Below are 15,821 nucleotides of genomic sequence, written 5' to 3'. Positions count from 1 at the left end.
AGGAAAGCAATCATCCCCTTCTTTCCGCATTCTGACTATTATCTCCTGTGATACTTCTTTGTCTCTCCTACCCCACTGTCCAGATGTTTTCCTTTCCCATAACACACTCCCCACCCCCACCCATACATTTTTACTCTCAAGGCTAAGTCTCCCAAAGAGCCCTGAGTGGAGTCTACTTCTTTCTCGTAACTAAATCCTTCCCTGATTATTCTGTTCCCCTGGGAGTTTCTCTCCCGTGTTCGTTATTTATGATTTATAGCCTTCTCTTTTACACAATTAATAAACATTAATTTTGAAAACGTTGTGAAAGTTTTTTTAAAGAAGTTTAGCGCTAAGTACAATGTTAATACATTAAATTGCTGCTTTGGCTTCACCATCTCTGCGATCTTTGTCTTGTCTTTAGTGATGATTTACTGGAGGATTCAGACAGTGAAGAGCATTCCAGATCAGAATCAGTGACTGGTAGGCATACAATATCTCTTTGGTACACTGCGGAATGTAGGATCACTAGCAGTGAGTGATTTAAGTATACTTAAGTCAGTAAATGGCTAGAATATCGTATACTGCTTTTCGTAGTAAAATATTTTGGTTTCTTCCAAACAACTTACTGAACATTCGTCTTAATTTGTTTGGACAAAGTTGTCAGGGAGATTATAAGACATCTATTATTTATTAAATATTCATTATGATTTGTGGGCTGATCCTGGTGTCATGTGAAGCAATTGTTATCCCTCATCTTCCTGTGTATTTTCCTTTCACCTACCTTCCTGCAAAAATAAAAATTTAAAACGAAGGAGGCTTATTGCACATGATTTCACATGCAAAATAGTGACAGTCTGGAAAAGCCATTTGAATTTACATTTAACAAGTTGTAAAATGTTGTGGATGAATTGGGCTCAGATGAAGGATGATCCTTTCAGCAGTGGAAGAGCAGTCTCCAAAGCTGCTGAAAGGATCTTTCTCCCAGCCTAAGTTACATGTTTTTCTCTGACAAATTATGCAAAATATCCAACCTCCACTGCTGCAGGTGGGGGAAGCAGAGGGCCATTGTAAACCTTACTGTTTTATTTATGGTGAGAGAGGCAAACTGTCTTACCTTGCTCCCTTTACAAGTGAGACCCCTGAAATAGCCCCCACACATCTCGTTTTGGCAGTAGAGACAGTAATACTACCGATATTTGCATGCTTGTCCCATCTTAATGTATTGGAGGTGGGGGGAAATGCTAATCAGATTTAAAAGATTTAAAAGCTACAGGGAGTCTTCTCCCTATATTTGCAAAGAGGTGTTGAATGTGTAAGCATGAGACTAGTGCTGGCTCATTTTGGTCAAAACAAACCACAGCATTGTTGTTACATCTGAACGGGGCCTATATTTGTTCTATAAAAATGTGTATCATACAGGCAAATTTCCAGGGAACTAGGCTTAGATGCGACACCCTGTTCAGTAGGGGTTGACAAGGCTCATTGCCGCAGAGCCCCCTCCATGGGCTGGATCACGGGCGCATGCCCGCGATTTCCAACGTCTGCGCAGATGCAATTTCCGGCGCCACAAAAGCAAATCCCCCATCGTGCTGTGCTGGTTTAGCACACGGGGGCTTGCTGAGCAGGCGGCTTGGATCGGGGCCGGTAAAATGACCCCTGTGGGCCGCTTGTGGCCCATAGGCCTTAGGTTGCTGACCTTTGCTGTTGAGTATACTGCTGGGAGCAGCCCAGGGTTTGCTCCTGAGGTCTGTGAAATAGTCTTAAAATATGCTATTTTGACTGATTTCCGTAAGAAATCTTGTCATTGATTGAAGATGCCAGATAATTGATTCTGCTAGGCTTTATGATAGGATTTTCATAATTTCTCATGTAGCTATAAATTTTTATTTTTGTCTAACACTGGTTTCTTTATCCCAAAGGACATACATCACAAAAGGAAACCATGGAAGTGAGCCTTGATATAACAGCCCTCAGCATTCTTCAGCAGCCTGAGAAACTTCAGTGGGAAATAGTTGCAAATGCACTTGAAGATACAGTGAAAGACTTAGAAGAACTTGGGGCAAATCCTTGCCTAAGTAACTGTAAGAGTGAAAAGATGAAGGAAAAGCATTTGGAACACCACAACATTCCCTTTCCTTGTTTGTTAGCTGGAGGTTTATTAACATACAAATCACCTGCTACCTCTCCTGTTAGTAGTCATTCTCAGAGGTCACTGGAAGATTTAAGCAGGACTCAAGGTGGTAGTGTATCAGACCAGGGATCAACTGACAATGAATCCTGTACTAATTCAGAACTGAATTCTCCTCTGGTAAGGAGGACTTTACCTATATTGCTGCTTTACAGCATTAAGGAATCTGATGAAAAAGCAGGAAAAATCTTTTCACAGATGAACAATATCATGAGTAAAAGTTTACATGATGATGGTTTTACAGTTCCACAGATCATAGAGATGGAGCTGGATAGTCAGGAGCAATTGCTGTTGCAGGATCCTCCTGTGACATATATTCAGCAGTTTGCAGATGCAACAGCTAGCCTAACTTCTCCAGACTCTGACAAGTGGAGCTCTATGGTTCCTAAGCCTGGGACTTTGGTTCAGTGCCTACGGCTGCCAAAGTTTGCAGAGGAGGAGAACTTTTGTGTAGATTCAATCACTCCTTGTGCAGATGGAGTTCATTTGTTAATAGGACTGCGGGCATGCCCTGTTGAATCCCTGAGTGCAATAAATCAAGTAGAGGCCTTGAATAATTTAAATAAATTAAACTCGGCACTATGTAATAGAAGAAAAGGAGAGCTAGAATCCAGCCTTGCTGTAGTGAACGGTGCAAATATTGGTATGATCCAGAATGAGTCACCAGCAGATGTTCAGACGCCTTTAATAATTCAACCAGAGCAGCGGAATGCTAGTGGTGGTTACCTAGTACTTTACAAAATGAACTATGCCACTCGGATTGTGACTCTTGAAGAGGAACCCATAAAAATCCAACATATCAAAGACCCACAGGATACCATTACCTCATTGATTTTGCTCCCACCAGACATTTTGGATAATCGAGAAGATGACTGTGAGGAGCCCACAGAGGAAATACAAATAACTTCTAAGAATGGCAGCGAGAGAGAGAAAAGATCAGAAATTTCTACTCTTGGGCATCTGGTAATAACCACTCAGGGAGGATATGTAAAAATATTAGATCTTTCAAACTTTGAAATTCTGGCCAAAGTGGAGCCGCCTAAAAAGGAGGGTACCGAGGAACCAGATAAATTTGTCTCTGTAATATACTGCTCGGGTACAGATAGACTCTGTGCATGCACCAAAGGTAAGATCTTTATTCAGTTCTCTAATCAAATCTGTAAAGTCAGAATGCAACACATAATGTGCTGGGGTACTATGTTCCTTATTTACATTTAAAGGGCTTCTAATAGGCGTCCATCATCTCCCTGCTATGTTGTTAATCATTCTTTTAAAAGACTGAGGCCCAATTCCGACATCAGTTTCTACTAACCTTTGATTAGATCCCAAACTCTGGTTTGAGCTCCCAAAATATATTGATAATTCGTGCCTTAGAATTGCTTTCTTTCTCTTTCCCTCTGCTCATCAGTCCAGTTCTCTAGATGCACTGGAGTCCAAAAGTGGAGCATGTATGGTTTGCCAATTTAGACATGCCCTACTATAGTTAGGTTCCTTTGTCATGACATCTCCATTAATCTGTAATCTTTTACTGTTGTAGATTTGTATGTCTTCTTCTTTGGAGATCACTTGTAGCCGAGTAAGATTGTCTTCCATAAACACGATTTTAACAATGAGTCCGTAAGTGACTGTGGAGGCCAATTCTGGATCCACACGTCCTTCCACAGTGGGGACACAATGGTAGACAACAATGGGAGTTGTAGGCCAAAACACTGAGGGGGGGGGGGTACCATGTTGACTACCCCGGCATGAAAAGTAGTTATTAGTTATTATTTGGATGAGTAAGTGTTTTGAAGTTCAATTTGAGGTCATGCAGAATTGAATTTCTTGCTTTCTAAATGGTTAATGCACTGGGTTAGCAGTTTAGCAGGAAACATTTGGATAGTGGTTTTTTATTACTAGGGGGTTGTATACATAGTTGTGTGTGTAGCAGGGCTGACAGAAGGGGTGATTTCAGTTCCCCTCCCATGCGGCTGGGGGACCCAGATGAATGGATGGGCTGTGGCATGGTGTTCTGAGGGGAAGAAGGATCCACAGGAATTATTCCCAGAGAAAACTATTGATAGCGAGGGTTCTACTCATAGGCCACAGCCTACCCGTACAGCAAGGTACCTTGGCTCTTAATAGAGTATTTCTGAGGGGCTGTCATGGAAGGGAATGGCTATGAAATAAGTTTCTGCCAGCCTCTTTGCATATGCCTAACGCTTGATCCAAACCATAAATTTTTAAATGGGGTTTTCCTGACATGTACCACGAAAATGGATCCATAATTATCTAGACGGAAAAGCTGGTATTCTCCCCACAGTGAGCGTGTCTTAAGCTGAGATATGATGAACAAGACCTCACGGTTTGCCACTCCTTTCGTGCAAGCATGGAAACATACTGGGAAGTCTTCAGTTAACAAGAGATTCCCATTTTGATTTGAAACCATAGATTAGTATCCTAGCTTGTTCAGAAGTCATTAACTATGGTTTCCTGATTTGGACATAATGAGAGACTATAATTACATGAAGACTTGTAGGCTTCTCTCCCCATTTGTGCAAAGGGAGAAGTGGCTCCATGCAAGTATACAAGGCTCAATTATATCTTAGCTTCTTAAGATGAGATATGGTTATCCAAATAGCAAGCAATCTTAGCTTCAAACGAAGTGAGTTAGTAGGACATAAGAGGAAATATTTTGCAAAATGAAATGGGAAAACACTGACAAGAACACACTAACGATTTCTTCTTAGTGTTTGCAAATAGAATGTTGAAGGTACAACAAAGATAAGGCTGCATTGCATGGTCCTTTGAATTTGTAGGGAGTTTTTTTTAATAAGCAGAATACTGTCAGTCTATAAAACTACATTTCTGCCCGTTGTATTATGTGTGCAACCCTAAGCTTAATCTAAGAGGCTCTTGCCCCTTTATAGTATTTCAAAGCTTAAGTATATTTGCTAACCTGATTTTTCTGGTAAGCTGCAGAGCTGTGAAGCAGGAAATAGATGCTTGGTGATTTGTTCTCCATTTTTGGCTGAAATTCTGACTTGTAATAGAGACTTCACAATTCCCTGCCCCTCCCCAAAGTTCTTAAATTTCCACCCAATTGATTAATTGCTTTATTGTTTATTTTATAGTAACATTTTGAATGTATACAGAGATTTCTAATGCTTTTCTAATTTGCTTGCTTTTGGCAAATCAATCCCACTTGAAATATACCTTTCTTAATTGTGTGTTTGTGTGTGTAAATGCTGCAGAACAATGAAGAATTTCTTATAACTGATACCAGTTGCTTCCAGTTTAATAATCAGAATACTTGATTATGCCAGACTTGAGAGTCGAAGCAACTGTTGCAAGGTTGACAGGTTAGGGAGTTGGTACATCACCAGCTTTGAAAGGATCCTGAGCAAGGGAAATAGTAAAATCCCTAGCGTTAGCCTTCAAAAGGAAGAGTACTGTGTTCTAATGTGTTGTTCCCATTCCCCCTGCCTCACTGAGGACATCTATTAAGGGTATTGTAAGAGCAAAAATAGGAACTTCTTCATTAAAAATCATATGGGAGGGAACTGAATAGGAGAATTGATGCCACTTCATAAATCTGTAATGTTTAAAGTACTAAGCCATTCTGGTAACTTCATCTCAAGGAGGATATCACAGAGCAGAGAGAAGTAAACAGGTGAATGAAGTTTCAATACCTTTATTATGGGGAATGGCTTATCACCAGAAACAAAACTTTAACTGAGTTGTTATGTCTAGCTTTGAAGGTTATTCTGATAAGTAGTTCATAATAGCACAAGTGAGGTAGGTGTTCAGTATGACAAAAGTTTCATTTTCATTTTTTCATCACCAGTATTTTAAGAACCCTGGTGTTTGTGTTCCCTTTATTGCTCCACAGCTGCTAGAAATACCTTGCTTGCTGTATTTTACCACAGATCTATTTAGTTAAGAACTCTGTGGCCAACCAGATGACTTGGGGCCAAGGTGGAGAACTAGGTATGCAACAAAGGAAGTATCTTTGCGGCTGTGACTTGAAGTTAAGCCACAGCTGAAAAGATCCATGCTGAAAGCAGGGCTTGCAGTGGGTACTAAATTTACATTCATCACAGCTGCAAACCCTGGGAACTCCTTAGTGGGGCTTATGAACTCAGTGGGGCTTGCACTTGGCACTGAATTTACATTAAGTCAGTGTATGAAACTCCCATTGTTCTAGGTGCATTTTGTGACAGGGAATTTCATTAGTGCGAGCAGTTTCTGAGCTCTGGGCGCAGTATTGCGCCTAAGATTTCAGATTAAAACTGCAGAGTGGAAGGAAAGGAGGACCTTTTTCTGCCTCCCCACTTCCAGCTACTCTCTGAAGACTGGAGATGAGCCCCTCTTAAGAATATCAGGGGGTGGGCAGGGGAACAACTGGACCATGTGAAAAATGAACATAATGTTTTAGCTGCCGTTCATTCATTTTCAGCTTTGTATTCTTGTTATAAAAAAGTTCCTAGACATTTCGTTCTTGTGCCCATAACCTAGGTTTAAGGTGCCATTTAGCTCCTAGCTTTCATATCTCAGTTTCTAATACTAAATTTAGTGCTGACGGCCACCTTGCTTTATGACAGAGGAACAGTCAAGGCAACTTGACCTGCTTCACACTTGAAGTCATATAATGTCAGGTGTGGGATAGGTGAGCATGACTGTGGTGAAGCAGCCTTGCAGGCCAAATTAAGATACCTAATGGACTAAATTAGACCTGTGGGTCATATATTCCTGATCTCTGTCTTATGGAAGTGTAACAGCAGGGCAAGTAATGGTATCTTTTCCCTGCTTGACTGTAGTTCTGGCAAGTGGAAGTATATCTTCTCTGAACTCAGAGGTTCTGTGCTTGAGAAACTTGTTTTTTTCCCTTTTTGTATTTGTCAATACTTGGAAATTCAGTAAAAACAATTTGAAAAATCAGCAACTCAGAGATTCTCTTTAGCTACCGTGGCCAATACTGGTTGAAAACTCCACCATCCATGAATTTACCTAATTCTTAAAAAGTCACTGAAGCTAATAGCCACCAGTACTTTTTTCATAACAGAGCGACTGGATCACTGTGGTGTTCTAGGTGACTGCTAAAAACTAGTCTGTTTCAAAAAGCATTTTGTTCTCTCTTTGCTGGTTTATCTTTGCTGTCTTCCTTTCAATGCTATTTTGGTTTTTGCTTTGGAGGCTGGACTTTCGTGTTAACATTTGTGATTTGTCAGTATTGGTGATTTTAATGGGAATTTGATTTTGTTTGTGTTGTGAATTTTAAGCTGCCTTGTATGTCTTCTAAAATTAGGCAAAGGGTGTCTAAAAATAAATTAAAATATTAAGTGCAATTTGCAGATATATTTAGAAAAGAATTTTAATGTTATTAGTGAGTTTGCAGTTGAGAGTAGTGTTATGCTAAATAAATGTATCTTAACTTGTGTTTTAATTGACAACTGTTCTCAGGTGGAGAACTTCATTTCCTCCAGATTGGAGGGACTTGTGATGATGTTGATGAAGCGGATATACTTGTGGATGCATCTCTCTCTAAAGTGGCAGAGCAGTTAACAGAAGGCACAAAACCTTTATCTAATCCTTCCAGTCCAGGCATTACAGGTAAACCATTTTGAGATGTTGTTGTTGTTGTTTACCAACAAGCAGTATATAAATTTTATGAAATAAGTATTTAGTAAGGGGTTTTATTTGAAGCATGCTTTAATGGTGCATTTTGCAAATGTTAACCATCAAACTAAATTCACTTCTGCATTGTGTACACAAACACACTCTTGAAGTCTGTCTAAATTAAGCTATTTTGTGTGATTATTTTGTAGAACTGTGTCAAGTCAGGTTTGTTTTTAACAAGGGTGGTATCCATTGGTAACCATCCACCGATGAAAGCAATCCGTCAGTGGAATGAGGAGGGAACCAATTTTTTTGCATCTGCCTCTCCCTGAATGGCCCAAATCTGCTCTGGGGCATCCTCCAGTCTTCTGATACAGATTTAGGAGGGCACAGGGCACCGAAGGGTTGAAAATTAACAACCTGAAAAAACCGTTCTGGGTGGTATCTAATGATGATGATAAAAGAGAGGGAGGATAAAAGATAATCCTAAATGCAAAGGTATTGGTTTTCTTAAAAGCCATTAACAACAACAACAACAACAACATAATAATAATAATAATAATTATTATTTATTTGTACCCCGCCCATCTGGCTGGGTTTTCCCCAGCCACTCTGGGCGGCTTCCATAGAAACCAAAAATACACTAAAATATCACATGTTAAAAACTTCCCTGAACAGGGCTGCCTTAAGATGTCTTCTGAATGTCAGGTAGTTGTTTATCGCTTTGACATCTTGTGGGAGGGCGTTCCACAGGGCAGGCGCCACTACCGAGAAGGCCCTTTGCCTGGTTCCCTGTAGCTTTGCTTCTCACAATGAGGGAACCGCCAGAAGGCCCTCGGCACTGGACCTCAGCGTCTGGGCAGAACGATGGGGGTGGAGACGCTCCTTCAGGTATACTGGGCCGAGGCTGTTTAGGGCTTTAAAGGTCAACACCAACACTTTGAATTGTGCTCAGAAACGTACTGGGAGCCAATGTAGGTCTTTCAAGACCGGTGTTAAGTGGTCTCGGCGGCCGCCCCCAGTCACCAGTCTAGTTGCCGCATTCTGGATTAGTTGTAGTTTCCTAGTCACCTTCAAAGGTAGCCCCACGTAGAGCGCATTGCATTAGTCCAAGCGGGAGATAACTAGAGCATGCACCACTCTGGCGAGACAGTCCGCGGGCAGGTAGGGTCTCAGCCTGCGTACCAGGTGGAGTTGGTAGACAGCTGCCCTGGATACAGAATTGACCTGCGCCTCCATGGACAGCTGTGAGTCCAAAATGACTCCCACCTAGGATTCCCTGTCCGAGCCGCTTCAGGTCGTGGCGGATGTTCTCCTGGAGACACCTAGTTTGGTTGTCCTAGGGGATTTTAACATCCATGCCGACACGACCTTACAAGGGGCCGCTCGGGACTTCGTGAAAAGCATGGCCTCCATGGGGCTGTCCCTGAATAAGTTGGGCCCAACTCATAGTCACGGGCATGCCTTAGACCTGGTGTTCACCTCTAGTGACGTGGGTGATCTGACACTAAGTAAAAGTGAAACAAAAGAAGTGCCATGGTCAGATCACTTCCTGGTGCAACTGGACTTCTCCGCGACCCTTCCCCTCTGCAGGGAGGCGGGACCAATTCGGATGGTCCACCCCCGCCACTTAATGGATCCAAATGGTTTCCAGAGAGTGGTAGGCGATGCTTTATCCCATGTTGATGGCCTTTCAGCTGATTCCCGGGTGGCCCGCTGGAATGCGGAGTTAACCAGGGCTATCGACTGTCTGGCTCCGAAGCGCCCTCTCCGATTGCATGGAGCCCGGACAGCGCCGTGGTTTTCTTCGGAGCTGAGGGCGATGAAACAATCGCTGAGATGGCTAGAGCGTCGGTGGCAGAAAACTCACTCCGAATCTGACTGGACACAGGTTAGAGCTCAACGTCGAGCCTACCAAGTGGCGATAGCGACGGCGAAGAAGACTTTCTTCACCGCCTCTATTCCATCTGCAGAAAATAGTAGCAGGAGACTCTTTCAGGTGGTCTGCAATTTAATGGAACCACCTTTGCCACCGGGGCCTTGTAAAGACCCCAAGATCTCCTGCAACGATTTCGCAAAGTTTTTTGCAGATAAAATCACTCATATTTGGAAGGAGCTAGACACCACCGTGGGAGCAGGGCTGGGGCGGGAGAGTGCTAGAGCCCTGTCTGGTCAAGTTGCATGGAATCAATTTCAATCCGTTACCCCCGAGGATGTGGACAGGCTGCTTGGACGCGTGAAACCAACCACCTGTCTCCTTGATCCTTGTCCATCCTGGCTAATAAAAGCAAGCCGGGAAGGGCTGGGCGATGGGCTCTGTGGTGTGGTGAATGCTTCCCTCTGTGATGGAACATTCCCAGATCCGCTGAAAGAGGCGGTCATTAAACTGCTTCTTAAAAAACCATCTTTAGACCTGGCCAGTATGGCCAACTATCGCCCAGTCTCAAATTTTCCATTCTTGGGCAAGGTGATTGAGCATGTGGTTGCTGAACAACTCCAGGCACGCCTGGAGGATGCGGACCATTTGGATCCCTTCCAATCGGGATTCAGGCCTCATCATGGGACTGAAACTGCCTTGGTCGCACTGGTTGATGATCTCCGGCGAGCTAGGGACAAAGGTGAGAGTTGTTTCCTAGTTCTCCTGGATCTCTCAGCGGCCTTTGATACAATCGACCATAACATCCTTCTGGACCATCTGGAGGGGCTGGGAGCTGGGGGCACTGTTATACAGTGGTTTCGCTCCTTCCTCCTGGGCCATGTTCAGAAAGTGGGGAATGAGTATTCAGACCCTTGGGCCCTCACTTGTGGGGTGCCTCAGGGTTCCGTCCTCTCCCCCATGCTTTTTAACACCTATATGAAGCCGCTGGGAGAGATCATCAGGGGGTTTGGACTGGGTGTCCATCAATACGCAGATGATACCCAGCTCTACCTCTCTTTCAAATCAGAACCAGTGAAGGCGGTGAAGGTCCTGTGTGAGTGCCTGGAGGTGGTTGGAGGATGGATGGCGGCTAATGGATTGAAGTTGAATCCTGACAAGACAGAAGTACTGTTTTTGGGGGACAGGGGGTGGGCTGGTGTGGAGGACTCCCTGGTCCTGAATAGGATAACTGTGCCCCTGAAGGACCAGGTCTGCAGCCTGGGAGTCTTGCTACGTTTTGATGAAATTGATATCTTTCTGGTTTTATAGCTGTTCTAAAGAGTTAAAGTTAAAATGCTGTGTTTCTGATCCTTGTGTTAACTATTAACTGAATAGTCATTTTGTATTTTGAGTCTCCTGTACCTTTCTCATATAAACAGGAGTTGATCTTCTGGTGGACCAGCCATTTTCCCTTGAAACATTAACATCTTTAGTAGAGCTGACTCGCTTTGAGACTTTGACACCCCGATTTTCTGCCACTGTTCCTCCTTGTTGGGTAGAGGTTCAGCAGGAACAGCAGCAAAGGCGGCACCCGCAACACTTGCACCAGCAGCATCATGGAGATGCAGCTCAGCATACTCGGACTTGGAAATTGCAAACAGATAGGTAAAATAAGTAATGATATAAATCATGGCTGTACCAAAGGATTTTCTCATTGAACATTGGATCTCCCTGATGCAGAGGCCATATGTGATGAGTCAAGGATCCTAAGCATGAGGCAGGCTTCCAGATAAATCACTCGGGAAACCCTTCATTTCAGATGTGGAATGTACCTTCAATTGTTGCTTTAGCTAGTCTCTTCAAATATGGTTCATACTGTAAATGTCAGTCATAAGTTGTAAGCTGCTTTGGGCACAATATTGTGGAAAAGCAGCATGCAGTTAAGCAGATGCTCTTATAAGGGTACAGCCCAAACATTCATTGCTTCTATAGAGCAGTAATATGTACAAAAGCAAAATAGAGCTGTTTATTTTTCTCTTATTATGTGCACATTTAATTCCTGATTTTCCTCCCTTCTCCCTTTGTAGCAACAGCTGGGATGAACATGTTTTTGAATTGGTCTTGCCAAAAGCCTGTATGGTTGGACATGTGAACTTCAAATTTGTTTTGAATTCAAACATCACAAACATTCCACAGATTCAAGTGACTTTATTGAAAAACAAAGCTCCAGGCTTGGGGAAAGTCAGTGGTAAGCCAAGAGTGGATGAATACCTTGCTTAATTTATTAATACTTAGGGATTTAAAGGTAGCACTGCTAAAAGATGATTCAACTGCCAAAGCACTTTTGAGTGGTATCCAATGAAGCAGTTTTGTTAATTCAAAGACTCTGGCTGTGCAGTGAAACATCCCCCCTCCTCTGTTTGTGCACTCAATGCATCCTCCCCAGATATTCTTTGGAGGGTTGGGGAAGCCCCCCAATAACAAATTTAGGGGGCCCACAGAGAAAGGAGTGAGAGGGAATTTTATATTTCACAGCCAGAAGTCCTTATGGTAACAGAACTACCCTTTGTTCCTCCTGTGCACATAAGATGGTCTCAGGTGGTTTTAAGTTCCTGCTTGACTCAAGCTGTTGCTGAAGCTAGTTCTTGTTATCGTTGCTGATTTATCAACTGCTTGAGCCAGGCATAAACTTAAAATGACCTATGACCACCTTTACATGCAAGAGAAATTCCTTTCAGGTACGACCAATGGTCCCTTCTCCTGTTAAAATCAGTCATTATGTTTAAAGAAAGGTTCGGTTGCTGATCATCATACATTAATTCCATTGATGGAACAAAACTTAATGGTAAGCAACCTTAGTGGGCAGCAGTGTCCACCACACTTGCAATAGAGTACACATCTCTTTTACCCTGTCTGGGGAGTGGGGAAAATGATGATACAGTATTGTGTGCTGCTCTGAATATATTTCCCTTATTTAACATAAGCTGGGTATTTTTAAAAAAAACTTCTGGCTTTTTACCTTAATGCCATGATGCAAAAGGTTACAGTAGTGTGGTTATTTATCTCTTGTCAGGTTAAGCCTTCAAAATAATTCCTCCCTGCAAGCCAGACATCCCTTATATTACCATAAAGGCAACAGAGATAAATTTGTTAGTACCATTTTCTTACTGCTGGAAGTCACTTGCACACTTATGTATCTCCTGGGTAACCTTTGAAGAATTCTAAAGAGAGAAATGGCTACATGTACGTTAATTGTTAAGAGTCTAAGTTGGTATAGTCTCACTTAGAAGTATCTGCGAGTGAATGGACAATAACTGAAGGCAGCAGTAGTGGGGAACATTGCCTGAGTATTTATTGGAACCTAAAATTTAGTGGTAGTGCTGAACGGATTGAACACTTTTTCTCCATCAGTGCAGAGACCAGATATCTAAATGTTTAATATTGATTTTGAAACAGTTGATTCTGCCTAGGAATTAGAAGGCCTCTAACAATGAATATATTTCAAAATACAGTTGCCTCTTGGTATAGTTATGAAGTTGGTGTTAATTTGTATTCCAAAAGAAATTCCAAGTAGAATCAATAAACAGGAATGTTAAGGCTTTAAGCAAAACTATAGTTGTGAGTCCTGTTTTTAAAATGTCTTTGATTCTCCAGAAGCAGCTGTAGATAGACAGATAGCTTTCCCTCTGTCACCAGCTCATAATATTGAAATTGAAAGGAATGGAAAACAAGGACTGGATGATTTGAATGAAGAAATGCAGAATATGGATGTGGAGGAGACACAATGTAAGTTACATACAGTGCCCATTTAAAATGTATTTGCCATGTACAGGTTGGGTGAATGTATTCTGTAAGTTTTAGAGTCAATTCTCATTAATTGGAACTTGTAAAATGCTGACACTACTCTCTTTATATTTGTTGGCTTTTTATCTCCCTTTGTTGATGTATCAGAGTAACCCATTTGTTAGACAAATATTATTAATAACCAGAAGGAACAGCACAGGAAAAGAGCAGAAAACATCATAATCCTTACAGATAATCAAAAGTATCCCTAAAAAGAAACATAATATCTAAAACACAACATTATCTAAAAATAATGACAGCATTATAGAAAAACAATATTGACAGACTAAAGCAATACAAATGTAAAAGCAGATAGCAAAAATAGTGCATTGAAAGACCAACAGTAGAAAAGCACTAACATAATAAATAATAAATCTCCAAGGCCTGTTACAGTTCCTGTGAAAAGCTTTGGATGTATAATTACATCCTTCCCTACAGACCCTAGAGACAAGGCCCCTTCCCTGTGGAGAGTTGACCTATACGCATGGATATCTGGGCAAGGACTACATGGAGCAAGTCAACATAAGGGGAATAGTGTTGATGGATGTGGCTCAACTCATTGTTCTTGTGTTGATGTACATGGGAACCAAAAACACCTGCATAAGTGTGTTGAAAGCAAGTAGATGGGGAAGGTTTCTAAAATATCTCAGGTTTCAAAGTCCAGGATAAAGAGAAATATATAAGAAAATATAAAGAATTTTAGTTTTCAATTGTCGATCAGATGTTCTGAAATTCAGCTGAAGTCAGTATTTTTAAATTGTTGTAACCCACGCTAGGAACTCATGGTGAAGGGCAGATAAAAAATATGATGACGATGACAATATTAATAATAATAATAATTATATATATATATATATATATATATATATGGGATTTTGAGACCTTAATACACTACAGGAAAACACAGTGGCCTGGTTCAGTGGCCATGGTTTTTTGTTATGAGAGTATGCTGCAGCAAAGCTTAGGCTTATGCATTCCACCACCTCCTTTCTTCCATGCACAAGGGGAGGAGATTGAAAGCTGAATATATAATATATACTGCCAGCCCCCCCCCCATTATATCTGAATCAAAAACTATAGTTTATTGTAAACTGTGGTTTGTTAATAAATCAGAATATCGAACCCTGATTTTATTCTTATTTGTTTTAATTAACTACAGGTAGAATGCATAACAGTACCATGAGTTCTGATGTAATGGGAAGCTCTTGCTACTGCAAACTGTTTAAAGTTCTATGTTTCTTCTTGTGCATGAGTCCAAGGCTTACACCATTGCATTCTGTAATTGGAAATCATAGTTCCTCATTATGTCTGAACCAGGTTATTATTTAGCTAATAATTAAGTGTCATTATCCTTTTTGAACAAGTTGTGTATTCTTTTGAACAGACGGCTTATTTTTGAACTTTTTTCCCCCCCAAAAGGCCCCCGACTGTGTCCCTTTTTAGAGGATCATAAAGAAGATATTTTGTGTGGTCCTGTATGGTTGGCTACTGGTCTTGATCTGTCAGGGCATGCTGGAATGTTGACACTAACAAGTCCAAAGCTTGTTAAAGGTAATTTTTTTGCTAGAATATTTTGGAATGAAGCTGAAAAATGTGAGTTTTCTGGAAATTAACAGATAATCCCCAGTTACCCTTAGAATCGAAGACTAATTGTCTCTTCATTTCTGGGAAAACCTTTAACAAAGTGTTAATTGGTCCCTGCTAGGAAAAATATACGTGTAAAATAAGTCTTAAAGAGTTGGTTGATTATGCTCATAGTCTGTTTGTCTTATTCTAGGTATGGCAGGTGGAAAATACCGTTCTTTTTTAATTCATGTGAAAGCAGTGAATGACAGAGGAACAGAAGAGATCTGCAATGGTGGAATCTGGCCTGTTGTAAGGATACCATCTCTAAAACCTCAGAATAGCAAGGGTCATTCACTTGCCTCACTTCTGGCAAAAGTTGCAGCAGGCAAGGTATTTAAATAACATATAGAGAAAGCATGGTCAAAAAGCTGCTGCTGCTCAACCAGCCAGTTGCTGAAAGTCCATCTGTTAGAACTGAAGCATCAACTGTGTAATTTATATTTAAACTAACATAGAGGTGGTAAGAGTAAAACATGGAACCTTTAGAATTCTGTAGGTGGGTAGAATCCACATATGGAATTCAGAAAATGTGTGTTGTTTTGTTCAGTATTCCCCTGGATGGGGGAACAGGTGGCGTTGTGGTCTAAACTACTGAGCCTCTTGGGCTTGCTGATCGGAAGGTCAGCGGTTCGAATCTGCCCAATGGGGGGAGCTCCCGTTGCTCTGTCCCAGCTTCTGCCAGCCTAGCAGTTCGAAAGAACGCCAGTGCAAGTAGATAAATGGGTA

General features: G+C 41.5%; 1 protein-coding gene across 8 annotated transcripts in view; it reads left to right on the top strand.

Moving 5' to 3' along the window:
• Positions 1-15,821, top strand: part of BIRC6 (baculoviral IAP repeat containing 6) — a 139,465-nt gene that overhangs the window by 18,663 nt on the left and 104,981 nt on the right. For all 8 annotated transcript variants that reach the window (XM_028724267.2, XM_028724272.2, XM_028724270.2 and 5 more), the window contains exons 9-16: positions 404-462; positions 1,902-3,296; positions 7,613-7,762; positions 11,066-11,291; positions 11,714-11,874; positions 13,281-13,412; positions 14,889-15,020; positions 15,247-15,425. In XM_028724267.2, coding sequence (XP_028580100.2) covers positions 404-462; positions 1,902-3,296; positions 7,613-7,762; positions 11,066-11,291; positions 11,714-11,874; positions 13,281-13,412; positions 14,889-15,020; positions 15,247-15,425 — 2,434 coding nt within the window. The remainder of the gene's footprint in view (positions 1-403; positions 463-1,901; positions 3,297-7,612; positions 7,763-11,065; positions 11,292-11,713; positions 11,875-13,280; positions 13,413-14,888; positions 15,021-15,246; positions 15,426-15,821) is intronic.

This window comes from Podarcis muralis, chromosome 3 (assembly GCF_964188315.1).
Source record: "Podarcis muralis chromosome 3, rPodMur119.hap1.1, whole genome shotgun sequence".
In the NCBI taxonomy this organism is placed as follows: Eukaryota; Metazoa; Chordata; class Lepidosauria; order Squamata; family Lacertidae; genus Podarcis; species Podarcis muralis.
This window is presented reverse-complemented; position numbering and strand designations above follow the sequence as displayed.